This window comes from Hesperophylax consimilis, chromosome 3 (assembly GCF_061612785.1).
Source record: "Hesperophylax consimilis isolate HC1 chromosome 3, BYU_Hcon_1.0, whole genome shotgun sequence".
Classification (NCBI taxonomy): domain Eukaryota; kingdom Metazoa; phylum Arthropoda; class Insecta; order Trichoptera; family Limnephilidae; genus Hesperophylax; species Hesperophylax consimilis.
In genome coordinates this window covers 31924697-31941410 of record NC_142838.1, presented here as the reverse complement: position 1 = coordinate 31941410, position 16714 = coordinate 31924697, and the positions used below count along the sequence as shown (strand labels likewise).

Below are 16714 nucleotides of genomic sequence, written 5' to 3'. Positions count from 1 at the left end.
GTCAAGGGTCCTTGTTTACTAAGGTAACCATCCGAATTGTTGTGATGTGCCTATAGTTTACCCAGAAGGAACTACATATTATTTTAATACTAGCTGAAATCCCGGCGTTGCCAGGGCTCTACACGGAGTTTTTCACACAGAGATGTTGCAGTAATTGTTAATTAATTAAGTTAATTAATTAGTGTAGAAGTATCAAAATTCTTCTTTAAGGGGTGGGAAAAAGGGATGGGGTGGTTTTTTGAAACTCACGAAGACAGTCACATTCCTCTTGATTTGAAGATCAGGTGTACAAAATTACAACAATCTCGGAATAAAACTGTAGATTTGTATAAAAAACAATTCCACTCTTTTTTATATAATACGAGTCTATAGATATAAGATAGATTTACAAAAACCGTTTCCGTTCTACTCGTATAAAGGGAAATTCAAAATATGGCGGTCTCTGAAGTGGCATATTAAAATATCTTTGTTGTGTTATAATTTACTGTGTACATAATTTTTATCATAATATTTAATTGGTTCATATTGGTTTCTAGACTTTTTACTTTTAGGTTTCATTGTAATAATACGTTGCAGACAACTGCAGGCTGGTGTATCTATGATACAATCTTACCGTTTGGTTTGTCCGCTTCCCCTTTATTCTTGAGACATTCGGCTTTGTCATGTCTCGCACATAACAAATGAGTAGGTAACTTAAACAAACCTGGCTACTAGCAGATTATTCCAAAATCAGATGTCGTTCAGTCACTTAAATGTATTTAAATTTAATTCAACCAAAATATCCGATGGCAACATTGGAGGTCTAGCGAAGACGGAAAGCAAAAGTCCTACCTAGACAAATGGCACATAAAATTTATTAAATCGCCTGAAATTGAACCAGAACTAGGCATTAGGTAGTGGTAGTTAGTTAAAAGGGGCGGCCGCGCCGTGGTATATCGCCAGTAGCCGAAATAACAAATGGTAATATTTTTATAGTCTGAGAATGCCAAATTCTTTTAATCTCATTTCCTAAATCTGTGTATTTTCTTATTTTTTCAGAAACAGATTTTTGAATATTACAGGAATTTGGAATAGCGACATCAATGATATAAGTTATTTTTTTAATTTTGTCATGTTAAACTATACCGGGTCTATTTTGACTAATCGTTCGGTCTGTTAGTAGAGTTTTATCATAATATATTTTATATTTTAAAAGATTTACCCTTACCTAAGCCAAAAGTCGCTAAGAATATTAATTACTAAATAAAAATGTCACGGCACGTCCCTGGTAACTAAATGGGGAACCAGCAGAAAAACACATTTTGTGTATATGTATTTTCATTGTTCTCCACACACCAAATGGTAGTCATGCGAATTTAACGTGGTAATTTACAATATAGTGAATAATTCTTCAAAAGCATCTTGTCTACCGGATATTCTTAAACGTGGACGACAGTGGATACACAAAGGCAAACAAGACCAGTGTCTCAGGTCTCATGTCACAATGGAACACGGTCAACGCGGACTGTGCTAGTGTGGTTTGACGAAATAAATTATGTTCAGTATTCAGAGATATGGTAAAAAGATTGGGACCAAATGTTTGTTACCTATGAATTAGGCAAAAGGCTGCGGCGCTGGACAGGCGGCAGGAGAAGAGAAGGGCATGATATGAATATTGTAATCTAGTTACTTCTAGAGGAGGATGTGACTATCCCACAGCTGATTCGTCACATTGTCATGGATAAATTCTAGCTGTCGTGTAAACTGTATCATTATATTTTCAAATCTGATTACATTGGAGAGGTTTTCATTTAATTTACTTTTAATATAATGACAATAACAAAATCCCTAATATCAAAATAGTATATAACATAACAGTTTTTCCTCGTTCCTCGCCATAAAGAGACAGGGTTCTTGTGTTTGGTGAGGGAAATTAAGCCTAAATAATAAAATAAAGTAATAAAATTATGTATTTAGTATTTACAGCGCAGCAATGAAAAATTCGAAGCAATTGTGTAAAATTGGTTATTAGATTAGTAAATAAAAGTAATCAAAGAAAACGCAAGATTTGTGGAAAAAAGATATATTTTTTTAATAATAACAAAGAACTGTTTTAGTAGTTTCCCAAAATGTATACGTATATGAATTAAAAAAATGTTCAGTGTTCAATTGGGATTTTAATGCTATTGTCACCAGAGTCCACAGTTAGTCAGATAATAAATTTAACATTAGGTTAAGTTCTATCCACCGCTCTTCTGTTTACAGAAAACCCCCATACCCTTGATGATACACGGCCACTGAACAAAATTAATGATTATATCATGTTCAAAATTCGCTAGATTTGGTACCTTTTTCCGAACAATCCTTTTCTAAATATAAAATTAAAAACTCCCAGATCTGAGGACTTTTCCCCAGACATTACATCACGAGACAATGCTTGACAACAACTAATCGCTCATCATAATGACATGATGTATCTTGTATCGAAGAAAGCCGAAAGCGGAACATTGGCCGAAAAAAGAGTGCATGTTAAATTGAAGACTCGATATAAATTAATATACGCTTTCCCGTTTAACATGCCACTTAATAAACTGTTCCTTCCGACGTGGTGGAAAAATCAAGAACGACGTCCGCGATAATTGGAAATAAACATTGGGAAAGAATCGTTTGTACCCAAGCTTTCGACTGTTCACATATATTATTATCCAAACAAGGTAGTAAATTTCTGAATCGCAATCGAAAACGAACTGCTACGAAAGCACAGTAGCAATGCAAATTGCGCACGCTTAGTATGTACCTATCGTATAAGATCTTGTGTGGGATGTTATAACCCAGTGAAGAACCTTTTCGAAGTCGGGGAATATTTGAATTATCACCCGAATTATATTATCACCTGAACGCACTTTGGTAGCGGGGAGGGGGTCGGAGTCCTGGATATATTACCAAGTAGAAACTAGAAAACTCGGAACGCGTGAATGGTTTCCACTGAGTTACGTCTACAGATGAGTCCGCAAATCGGTTTTTAAGTTGCATTAAAAAAACAAACTTAAAATGTTGATCAATGTCTACATACACAAAGATATATAATTTTGGGAATGGACTAAGTATAAAAACACGCTTGATTGAAATTACTTAAGTAACATTTACTTTGGTGTATTATAATTTTCAATTCTTGTTTTGATTTAAATTTATTGATAGAGAATAGGAAAAATTCAGTTTTGTTATGAGAAGAGATCCGTTTCAAAACCTCCGGGCAATTTTGAGAAAACAAACGGAAATGATAAATAATCCAAGTATTTTAAAACATTGCCAGAAAATTATTAATTATTGAACATTTATTTGCTTTTGAATGTTTTGGATATCAAAGCATTATTTCGATATATTTTTTTTAACCAGTTATTTGATTTTTATTTTATTTATTCACGTTCTCCATAAAGCGGTTATACACCAATATATTACCGAGAGAATATATCAATATCAATATTTGCTTCAATCTACGATATTTTCAATTTATTGCAAAAAAGGAAATAACCCAATGAATGTAACATGGGAATTAGTTGACGATAATATTGTTAATTCTTAAATCAGGCTGACAAAAATAATCAGGTCTCAATAGCTCAGTGGTTAAAAAGCGTTATACCGGTAAGACAGAGTTTCGATCCTCAGTTGCGACCGCCACCTTTTTATTTCATGTTTCGTTAAGATTTTTTCAAATAATCTTTTTCTTCAGTTGGAATTATTGTATTTGGGTCAATCTGTGTATATGAGATTGGCAAGATTTTTCCACGTGTTTGCGAATACGGTGTTAATTTTATTTTTTTTTATTTATTTTAGACACAAACAGCACATTTAAAGTTCATTCTTGTATAGTATAAAATAAATTTACATACAAATATAAATGTCCCTAGACTAGAGAATTTCCGAAACGTTCAAAAACTTCCGTACATTTAAAAAAGAAATCGCTCAATTTTCAGAAATTCATAAAGTGTCAGCTACACTACTCGCTTCGACGCTTCGACGAAGTCCTCGACGAAGTTAGCCGAAGTTCGAAGTGCGTGCCCACACACTCGTGCAACTTCGCGAGTAACGCTTCGAGTCCTTTGACTCGGGCGCATTTACCGACAACAATCGGAAGTCGGGCGAAGCGAAGCGAAGTTGCCCGAAGCGAAGTGAAGTTCGTGCCCACACTATCGTATTCGGTCAACTTCGCGAGTAGTGTAGCTGGGCTTTTAGATTTTCTACGAATATCAGTGGATCGGAAGATTTAGTCGGTAGGTGTGGCATAGCTGGTGAGGGGTCACATAAAAAAAAGGAATAATTGACTTACCACCAGTTTCTTGTTGTGTGTTGAGGTCGGTGACGGGTGAGAAACTTTGAGCGGGGGACGTGAGCGAGAGCATCAGTATCCCGAGCAGGAGCGGCCGGCATAGATACGGGGGCACTGCCGCAGGAGGGGCGCGCACGCTCCGCGACCAGTTTGCTTGCAAGCTCGAGCTCATGGTCGCCTTACGATGGAAACATGCCCCCGAGGGGGGCGGATGGACACCGCTACGACCAATCCTGTAGACAAATAAATAAATTAGTAAAAAAGGCAAAACTCTGTTTGATCTATGTTGGAACCGTTTCATTGCATGCGTGAGAGAAAGGGGGATACTTTACTGGGCTGATTCCAAAATGCTGGCACGAATCTTCTGTTACAAAGAAAAAATGTGGACTTTTTTGGACATCAAAATTTTTAGGATGCGAGTAAATCTTAATATACTATTACTGTGAATACCTATAATCACGTCTTGGGACCCTTTACGATACACTATTTATCCACTTACAGAAGAAGATTTTTTAATTTTGATATTCGGGAAAATAGTTATCCAAAAAAAGTTTAAGGCTATTTAAAGAAGTGGGAAGGAGTTCATTAAAAAAAATGAGTGCCCTCAAATAAATAATGTGTATTCTTGACAAATTGGTTTTTAGAGACCGAAAAAGTTTCTAATTTCTAATGGGATAGTCGTAAAATTAAAACATAACAAAAAAGAGTGGCACATATAGTTCGTGTAACTAATAAGTACAGTCACAGAAGACTAAAAATATTCATATGAAAAAGGATAATATTCATAATGTTATGGTATCGGTTAGGTTAACCATATGACTAACAGAACCGCGATGTTAAAGAGTCGTGTAGCGGTCGTTCAAAGCGCAGCATCTAGCCTACGAATCTAGCGTCGAGCTGGCCAATATACCTGCGCCTAACTTTGAAACAAAAGTTTCGCGGATTGATTGTAAAATATTGCAATGATACCTTTCAGAGTATTCGATAGCGCCCAACATTCATTTCATATAGCCAACGCCTTCATTCATGCGTTTTACATGAATGAGAATTTCCGACATTTCCGACATCATTAAAAAAAACATTTGGGTTATGGTTACGATCGTAGCTTACTATCACCGTGACCTGAATTCCTAGAATATTTGGAGATAATATTTATTATCTATTTGGAGCTATAAAATACGGCACTACGATCCATTTGAAGAGGCACCTAATTTAAGTACATACTGTTGAAGACAAATTAATTTCCATGCAACTAAATATATCGCTATTTACATTATTTAAGTAACAAATCATGGATCTGAAGAAAACGCTTAGTAAAAATTATTATAAAAAAATCTTATTAAAAAAGTAAGATGGTGAACCAAATAATTAATACCTAAGTTAAAAATATTTTTAAAACCTTGTTTCAAGCATATTTTATTTACATGTTAATGATTTGCAAAACAGATTTCCTTGCTGAATTTAATAACGCGGCCATGGAAAAAATCGTATACGCTTGCTTCCCCAATAAAATAATATTGGTATTTGAAAAACAGCCATTCACTTAATCATAATGATGATAAAACAAATACACGCGACACGTTCTATAAATATACTGTTTATAATAAATTCAAGCTGGAAAGTTAATTGGGTTTGGATTATATGCAAATGTGCGTTTTTTATTGAACTCAGTATTGAGATAATCGGCCACATTTTAATTCGGACGATTGCGACAAATAATATCGCCACATACTCATACAAACGTATTGCTAGGCCTGGCTGGGAAAGTGACAATCCTCAGAATTTCTTCTCGATAAAATTGATCTGTTCAAAGAATAATTTCCATGTTTGAAAAAGTTTGATCCATTCTCACTCGAAGGTCAATTGAACTTTCTGATTAATTGCGCATTATAAATAATGAGAATTTAATTCAACTATCGCAAAGTTACTACTCCAGTCATACCAACACTATCGGTGTAACTCTTTAGCGTCAATACAATACACCGACCCTTCCCCGGCATAATATGGTAAGCGTACAGATTGCATTTTACAGGAGAAAGTTTTATTCTAAATATCTATATTTGTATTTAACAAAGTAATTTGAAATTAAAATCGTATATATATAAGTGTTATTTAGGAACGAAAAATATGATAATTGTTTCAAATTGAAGTACTTTTGGCTCTTACGAGGTTGTGTGGTGCCCCCTTCAAGAGTTCCATGTTAATGTGTCGTACGCTCACGATATCATTTTCAATGTTTTGTTTGGTACAAACGAATGTAGTTTTCAAAGGAAGCTGAATAATAATTAAGAGATTTATTTCATACATTTTTATTCGTAATAAAAATTATCACTACTTCGTTATTAATTTTAATTTACAATTCAGTAATTGCTTACAAAAATAAAATAATATAATTTGTAGAGCTCGACCTGGTAAAAATAATAATATTCTTTTTAAGGCACCGGTTTGTGGAAAAAGTACACTCCAAATATGTATGTAGACTTAGAAACTATTTTTGCGTCTTTTTGTATCGTTGAAATACCTATCTATACCATTTTGTTACTAAATGAACTGAAAATGAAAGAATGCACTATTTATAATTAGTTTTTATAGTGTGAACATAATAATAGTTTGTGAATAAATAATCTTTGTTTTAATAATTATTATTATTGGTCTTATTTATCACTTTCTGGTAATCATGGCGCTTATGTATCAGCGTTATGGGGAAACGCGAAATATTCTCCTCTGAATCCAAAATTAATGATATACCCTTGGGACAGAGGGACTTAAGATCGTTGTTTTTCATATTATGCTATTTTCAATCTGTCTATGGCTGTAACGGGCCAGATGAACAGACAGTATCATTTCGACGTGATCGTTTCAGAAGATCAAAGTTGATTACGTCGCACCTACATATCGGTAAAGAATCCACAAGTGAGTGGGATTTTTGAGGATTCTATTACCATTGCACTTCGCAATTCATTTATTTTCTAAAATTTTGCTGATAGCAAGTCAATGAAAATGACTTCCAATCCAAGAAATCTTCATTAGACATCTGACATTTTCGTACATGTAATATACGAGTACAAAATGTAATTTTTTTCGATCTACGCCTTGGAGCATTTTATAAAAAACATTTTAAACTTTTTCCTTAAAAAGCCTTTTTTTTTCTTTTTTTTTCCTCCTTTTTTTTCTTTTCTCATTTCCTCCCCAGCGACCGATTTTTTTCACATTTAAGATAAAGAAATTCCAACTTAGTTTTTAATTTAAATTTACTCGAAAACTAAACATCAAATAAAAAAAATATATATTCAACGGTGTATACGCTTGTACTAGGAGTTTCATACGATAAAATGAAAAATGCATTTTTTATGGACTCCAGTTGCTGCATTTCTTGCGATATGTTGCGCCAGTCTGTGCGGGAATGTGTTTTAAGCGGATTTAATAAAACGAAACGAAAATCGTCAAATTGCAGCTTATGATCTTCTGCCGGGAGAGACTATAACGTAGTTTTAATTGGAACCCGATTATAATGCTCGTACCAGTAATGATACGTATACATTTGCGAAGTTGAACGAGAACCGAGACATGAATTACGGGAAAAGCGTTTCGCGCATCGATGTATTATACTAGATTAGCCCTGTCTAGTTAAATTCATTTTAAAAATAACGCCACGTAGCGTACGTCACAAAAATGGAGATGAACTTAACAACCCAACTCTGTTTAAACTCCTTGTACAAGCGTTCAAACTCGTAAGCGAAACTATGGAGAATTTGTTGTTAGAGGTGTTATAATATGGACATAATTCAAATTTAAATATTTGGAACAGCTGGGTTATTTTTGTGATTGAAAAAATGAACCTACCTAGCATAGCTGAGAAGCAAAATAGCTTAACTCTAGACCAACAAAAGGTAAAACGCAATGCACAGTGCCCATTTCGCATTGCGACACAGTGCGTGGGCCTTTTCATAAATGTGCACGTGAACCAAACCAAAATTGTGTTGGGGTTATTTTTAAATGAATATGCCGTGTCTAGTCTAATTTAGTCTATGGTTTCGCGCCATTGCGGTTGCTTCGTCCCTTTCCCATAAGTTGAGGTTCAGTTTGGCAGTTCAGCTCGCGTATGTATACGTAGCATAATATAATAGCCGCCACCAACATGGTGGTGGTAGTCATCGCTCAGTGGGAAAGAAGCTCAAAGGGTATTCTAATAAGATACATTACTAAATGTGTCGGTTGTACTTTATTTTTCGGATATCTTTCAAAAACGAGCCAATACAGAGAAAACCATTAGTTTTTATGCGTGAGACGATATAACTTGCCGCGGTTCTTATGCAATTTCAGAGTGAATTTGGGATGTTTAATACTTTATTAAACGAAAATCTACTTCAGAATGTTAAAGTCAAAATGTTTAAATACTTTCTAAAAGAATAACCCCACTTTCAAATAAATAAAATCAAGACTAAAAGGTATCGTTTAACAGAAAATATCACGCATACTAACCGTTGGTACGAAGATGCAACCAGCTAAAATTGGTTGGATGTGTGTATGTTTTCGAGACACTCCCAAGAATAAATTGTCGCCTTTGTCTTATTTTCGTTGAGTGAAAACACACGAAATAAAGTGACACAACTAAACAAAAAAATCAGGTTATTTTTGGAAATAGCATTTCTTTGTCCTCAATACCTACGTGGGTACGCTCCATCATTATTTTTTTGTACATTTAATTTATTCTCTCCGATACAATATATTCTTAAAAAATACATATTTATGAAAATATATCAAGTGCACTATTATTACTACTTATTATCTTATGTACGCTACATATTTATTAAAAGCGAATCACGTGTCTTATGCATAAAAAAGCGTGTACGACATCTTTGTTCCTACAGAATGCTTCAACAATTATTACAACGTCCAAAGGAAATCGATTATGCTCTAGGAAAACTTAAGTAAAATATTATGTTCTTGTTGTTATCAGCGTTTATTGCGATTGCACCCAATTAAATATAAATAATATGTGGACACGCGTTAGTTCGACGAAACGCAGAATAATAAAGCAAATGCGCAGTCAGGCTCGTTAACGTTCGTTTCTTCAATGCAAGAAGAAACCATCACCCTCACCGCTGCGCCGCACCTCTACTGGGATATTGGTTCTGAACTCTTCATTATGGAAAATGCAAGACTCTTCGTTAAGGCGATGCACTACGTCGTGTAATATTTTAAATTGAGCCGCTATCAATAACAACCCTTACGTAGATGGCGATAAGGTTTAAATTCCCGCTTAACACCATCCGCCTGTTTTGATTTGTGCAAGAAAAAAACATGGCCAAAAAGTGCCTTTTATTTTATTTGGTGGATGTTCAGGCATAAATATTTAATTTTTTTTCGATCATTTTATAAATAACTTAATTTGACACATTATACAATAAAATCGTAACCGAAAATGGGTTCGTAAGAAGGAGATTTTGAACTTTAAAGGAGTTTTCATAGGCCTTTACATTATTTTTTTCTGGGCTTATAAAAAGACTTATCTAAAAAATACTCGATTATTTCAAAGGCCAAGATGTATTCTACTCGCAGTATTTAATTAAAGCATCTGAAAAATTTCTAGGCGACCAAATTTTCAAACCAAAAACACATGATTTTGCATTACTACGTATGGCATCACCTTAACTTTACAAAAGTACAAGAGATAAATAAATCTACGAGAAGATATAATGTTTTTGTAGAGAATATAATACATGTAATTTAGTAACAGGTGTTTCGTTATAAATCAAACGCGCATTTTTAAATGAAAACACCACAGACATAGGAATTAATAGACGAGAAGATAAAGGCGAGGGGTAAAATCAACTGTTGAAGAACGAAGGGAGTGAAGATGACTGTGATTCGTCAATAAATCAATCTGACAGTAAATAGGCATCTCGCATTATAATATCACCATTTACTTCTTAAAAGTAAAATCTGCTTTGAATGAATAGACATTTTTACATGGGAGCGCAAATTACTCGCCACGTTATGAACAAATTTGCGAAGTCCAAATTCGGCAAAGTAAGGCAGCTTCTATATTCAGATTCGTAGTTAGTTTCAGAGTATTTAGTTAAGACACTTTTATAAATGTTCATAATTTACTTCCCAGCAACCAACCAGCTTTGTGTTTCGCGTCCAGACGTTTCTCGATGTGATAGTAACAACTGATTCATATTATACGATGTGAATATGCTTAAAATAAAATAAAATAATGCTTATATATGGAATGTAATACGACAATTGGGTTTATTCTCTTTTTTCGCATCTATTTTTACCAGTTTTCATAGTACAAGTAAACATTTTGCCGTGTTATTTCGTAAAATGAACCGATGATGCCTAGACCATAGTTCGCACAAGAATGATGACGTCACGTTTTCAAATATCACTTGAGGCCGTACGCGAGCCCAGCCGGCTCAATGGAACCGGTATGGGGAGTGGGGATAATACGCTTTTAATCACTTAGGGCAGGTCTACTAATATTCATATGTCTATGGAAAACACCAAATATTTGCAGTAGTAATAATTAATTCTTGATTGCCATCTTCGAGACTTATGGAAGTGCGAATACAAAAAACCAAGCATTTTTACTGCTTTCTATGGACTTTGAAATGCTCGAGTAAGTGACGTTTTTATTAAATTTACTTTTAGGGTCTTTACTTTTCAGACCACATCTCAGTAATAACAATTTTTTTAGAAATAATTAGCTACGTTGACTTGGTAACTAACAGATGCAAGAAGAGGGTGTAACAGTACATAACAAGTATGGGAGTTAGCTACACTTTGAAAATGAAACATATTTAAAGATCGAGGAAAAGGTTGTTATAATGTTGCCAACGGAACACTATTTGTTTTTCTGCCATGGTTATATCGCTAGGTGTTGTGGAGATAATTGATTACCTTAATTACTGAAATCATTCATAAATAATATCTTGTTATGCCTTCAACGGAGCGTATAAAACACGAACACAAATCATTAATGTCTTATTTCCCTTGTTAATTATTACCTTCGGCCCGTCCGTCATTGTTTTTCGTCGTTTCTGAGGATATAAATTATCCAGGCTTTTGATTTAACTAAGAGTACTATTGGAACTTGACACCTGCAAACTGTGAACACTATTACTACTACAATCATAAAAAAACACTAATAAATCAAGACATGATTGTGAGTGCTATGTTCTAGTGTATAATGTAACTTCTGATCTGTGGTAGGTACCTACTATCAGTGACTTTTTCATGCTATGATTTAAACTAGATACAAGTTTAAAAAAATATGCTCTTGGGAGGGTCTATGTGGTGAACTGGGACAATCCAAGAAATGCTGACATATACAGGATTTCACGCAGTCTACTTCACATCCGAATTCAGCATCAGTAGTGTTATCTTCATGGGACCACGTAAAATGTGGAAGATTGTAAACGCCAGTCTGGATCAATTTTGTCATAGGGTATTGAGCGCAATCTTAAATATAGTTTTTATAAATCTGCAGTACTGATAAAGGTGGTATATAAACACAACTAATTATTATTTTTGTTGATTGCACTTTGAACATGATAAATAATTGTTCCACAGTCTTGTGTTTAAGTCGTAATTTAGAAGAGAAAACTTATTTTAAATGTCTATAAGTATAAGTCCGCCTCTTCTGGTTTAGATGCTGGTGAAACTGTTTCGGTCTAGTGAAATATATTATGGTGTGTAAGTTTTAATTCTGAAGAGCCCGTATCTTGATTCAGCAAGGTTTTTCAACGATAAAACACAAATATTTAACTCAATGAAAAAATATTTTAGAGAGATCAATCGCTTTCTCTAATTTCAACTGAAAACAATACAAATAATCCAACAATAATTCTACTTATGCCCCCCATAATATTTTTTTTTTCTTATTTCCTAAAACATAAATACGAACGTCTTTTTACTTCATAATCATGATTACGATGTAACCAAAACTTAATATATACATATACATATTTTAAAATCCTTAATTCTCACAGAGATTTATACTATTTAAAAAATATTTGACAGGTACGATACATTTTGTTAAACCGTTATTTTTTATCCAAATGTACACCCCTCTTCCTTCCACAAGTAAATGCTTCTAATGGAAGAGCAGTATAAATCATAAGATACAAAATAACCCATTGTAAAACCTGTATTATTGTATCATGTACAAAAGATTCATTAATAAAAACAATAATAAAAATCGCGATGGGAAATTCTTACCGCATAATTTGACGATAACCGTATTTTTTAAGATCTCTGGCGCAACTTCATCGACAGGCATAATAATCCTGTGCTCATCATCAATGTAATTTTCGAATGCAAAACCACATTTAAACGAAAAATGCTTGAGCGCTGGAGATTACCAAACGTTTGGTTTTGGATTCGGCCGCGCACATTCAAAAAATCATACCTCCGAATATTGATACGGAAACAGATAATCTCTTACTGTTATTTAAAGCCAATGAGTTTACCTACATATGATCATTTATCTTATATTTGTAGGTTTCATATTTATATTTTTTTTAAATCATGAAATTTGTATGTTTCTTTTCAGAAATCGATCCAGATTATATTTATTATAGGATATGGTCCTGAAATCAAAAATGTTTTTAATTTCAGGACTTTGAAATAACTTTAAATAAGCGGAGATAAAAAAATTATATAATCGATAACGGATACCAGAGGCGGCTCTAGGGATTCAGTCGTGGTAGGTCATTTGAAAAAAATGTGTGACTAATCTTTATTTGATATTGTGAAAAATGCCCATATATTATTAACTATATCAATTTGTTATAGAGTTTTAGAGTCGCGGACTCTAAATAAATATTATGTTAATATAATAAATTGGAAATAAATACACAATCCATGTACTTACGGCAAATTATTTTTAAGATATTAAGTTTTAATGTAGTTGTCCACAACATTAAAATAAATAAAATCAGTGTTTGATTCTATTTGACAATGATTTTTTACGTTTTTTGTTTTGTTTCATTCTAAATCGATAACAACATAAATAATTATTCTAATCCTTTCCCGAACTATGCAATTGAAAAACAACCATTGTTCCACACACTACAAGCGTGTAAAATGAAAAAACGACATTTGTTTATGTCACCATCTCTGTAAAACATATAATATTCACCGTGTTGTCTCCCCCACGGTCATGACCTAAGCGTCCCTAAACTTTCTTCGGAAGCTAATTTTTACTTCGACGAAAAATATAGTGCCATCTCGTTTATTCTATGGCGCGCGTAGGGACAGAAGATGCCAAATTGGACATTCTTTAAATTGACCCAGCGAATCGTGTGGACTTGTGAATGAAAGCTTCTATTAGAGACAACAGATGTCACTGCTAGTCACTCGCCGCCGCCGCTGTTTCGCGTTACATTTTAAATGTTTTGATGCACATAATTGATTATTATATTTATTATTGTTGTCTTATAATTTTGGGGGGTCAAACACCAATTGACCTAAGGGAAGAACCGCCACTGACGGATACATTGATATATAATAACACACAACAGAAATTGCCTAAAATAATCAACCGCGGGTTTTAAAAAGCAACATGAATGAAAAATGAAGAACTTTCTGGAATGTTCCAGAATGGTTTAACAAGAGATGGGAGACATCTCCTTGTTGTGTGAAACTACCATGTTAGCCGTGCGATTAAACGAAGATTTCAACGCGCGCAAACTTTTGAAATAATTCCAATAAATGTTTTAAAATATCTCTTCAAATTGGCCATATTTTGGCCAGCGGACGCTAGCGGGTGTTTTTAAATTGGCAAAAATGTGACCAAAAATGTTGCAGTGGACGAATGATTAAAAAAAAACATTATGTGAAAAAAAACTTAGGTTATTAATAAAAGTGTATTTATGTGTGTTAGAAAACAAAAGGATGAGATGAAAACATGTTTGGATTATTTTCACGTCAGAATTCTAAAACACGATATCTTGAAGAGATTATGTTGTGGACTAGGGTGGCAGTCTTGTAGGAAAACCCACACTAAATTATATGATAAATCTAAACGTTTCTCCTGTTGTGTGATCGTCAGCACTAATAGTATTAGTTTATGTTAATAGCTGATCAATAACGACATGAATACGTTTGCGGTTCACTCATCATAACATCGCAAAATAATAATCATTTCTAGTGTCACGAGTTGGCGAGACTAATCGTAATTCATGACATGTGTATGGATGTTATGTTAGGGCCGTCTGTTTCAACGCTAGCTATAGTAAAAGTAAGAATAAAAGTAAATGCTAAAGTTAAATTTCACCAAAATGCGTTTTTCAATCAATTTAACTCCTGGTTTTACGTCACTTTTAACTTTTGTTTTAACTTCCCGAAATCCGAGAGTTACTCGCGAGTTATTCGCGATTCTCGAGTTACTCCGCCATTTTGACATATTTGACAGTTCTATACGTAAGGTTCTTCTGTTGAGTGTTGTTACGAAACGATTATTAATCATGATTAATATTATCGAAGATGACAGTAGTGAAGATGAATTCGTCATGCAATATGTTTTACAGCGAAAGCCAAAAACATTTCGACCCCGTGTTAATAATATGGTCATTTGGGATGATTCCGAATTTTTGGCACGGTATCGCATGTCGAAAGAGCTTGCAAAATTTGTGACGGATCAAATTGAGGGAGATATTAGGACCACTGGAAGGTAAATTATATTTTTTCCGTGTAATATCGTATATATTATAACAGGTCGTCATTTATTTTTAAATACTCACAGAAATATTTTTCTAGGAACAAAACAATGTAATAAAAGTATACCTTTTTTCATAAACTTGGTTATTATATTAAACCCTGTATATAATGTTTCAATATACATATTATAATTGAAAATAAACTATGTAATAAATATATAAATTTTTTTACAAAGTTTGGTTGGAATTATTAATCAAAGGAAACTAGCCCCTCCAATACTCTCAAGAAATTATTCCTAAAACTATAAATCGATCTTCATCATAGTAACTGTTACTTTTGCATAAAGGCACTTGAAACAGCGCGCGGTCCGATTTAACATTCCTGTTACTTTAACTGACGGTTAAATTTTTAACTTAGCTCACGATTTAGCATTCTGTTGAAACAGACGGCCCTTAGAAAATCCTAACAAAGGATGCCTCCAGTCACATTATAATATGTATTACATTACAGCGCCCCTGAACTGAATTTTCACAAAGAAGAAATATTATACGAACTACCGAAGTTTTATTATTATTGCAATAAATACCATTGTCTATTGCTAGAAATATATTTCAAAAATAAATTAGAATTACTCTACTAAGTAACATTACAATAACGATAGTAAAAGGATCATTTAGGAATCCAACCTAATAACGTGAGACACAATCTTAAATGTTTTCCACAAAATTAAAATTCGTAAACAAAATACAAAACGTTTATAAGGAATTTTGGGAATCAAATGGATTAAACCATTTCTTGCCTAGTTTCTGTGGGAAAAATAATCATTTTTCGTTCAAAAACTAAATATAATCGACCTTCTGTGTTTACAACGTGCAACAAAATAATTGCAAGAATGCTAGTGGAAACAATAACTCAGCCACTCAGTAATGGAAAAGTTAAATGACAAAAAGTCTAATTACTATAATTTAATTCACACTTTTAGTGGTAGTGCTCTCAGTAGCCAAAATAAACGCTACCAAAGTTTGTCTTTTCGATCATATAGTCACAAACAACACAATATTCATCTTGAATGTAATAAAACATTTAAAAGTTTTTGATATTTTATTTTCACTATAATAATAATATAAACTAAGCAGTAAACATTATCGTTGTTGGAGTGATGAATTTTAAATTATTGCAGTTGTGTATACTCACACATCGCTGTTAAAAGCAGTAGTATGTGTATGTATATATTTAATAAACGATTACACAGTTTTATGTCAGAGAACAAAGTAACAAACACAGAACATCGAAGTTTGCTTATCTTTTTCAATACACAACAATAATGATTAACATATATTATCAATGACATTACAATGCATATAGACGAGTTGCAGAGCTCTCAAAGTGGCAAGCAAAAGAAACGCTAATTGTCGTGCTTTGGATTTCGTAGGTTTAATACCAAACTGTCACACGTCGCGTAAGGTCGTATGCTACCTCTAACTAAATTGAATAAAAAATGCCAAAATGCCCTCGTACGTGATGAGAACGTGTTTGCATTTCACGGCAAACACTAGAGGCTAAGGAATAACATTTCAATCGTAAATACACACAAACAGTACATATAGTAAGCGAATCTTGTAATCTTGGTTACACCCGTGATATAGAATGTGGTATTCGACGCAACTTTTAAATTTGAAAACGCCGCCAACCCATACATATTCTTTGAATGTCTATCTTTGTCATACATAAGCAACG

At 33.6% G+C, this 16714-nt stretch overlaps 1 protein-coding gene across 2 annotated transcripts in view; it reads right to left on the bottom strand.

The window, feature by feature from the left end:
* The window catches only part of LOC149425283 (insulin-like receptor), a 281616-nt gene that overhangs the window by 247720 nt on the left and 17182 nt on the right, over positions 1-16714 (bottom strand). For both annotated transcript variants that reach the window (XM_089650360.1, XM_089650355.1), the window contains exon 2: positions 4307-4539. In XM_089650360.1, coding sequence (XP_089506486.1) covers positions 4307-4539 — 233 coding nt within the window. The remainder of the gene's footprint in view (positions 1-4306; positions 4540-16714) is intronic.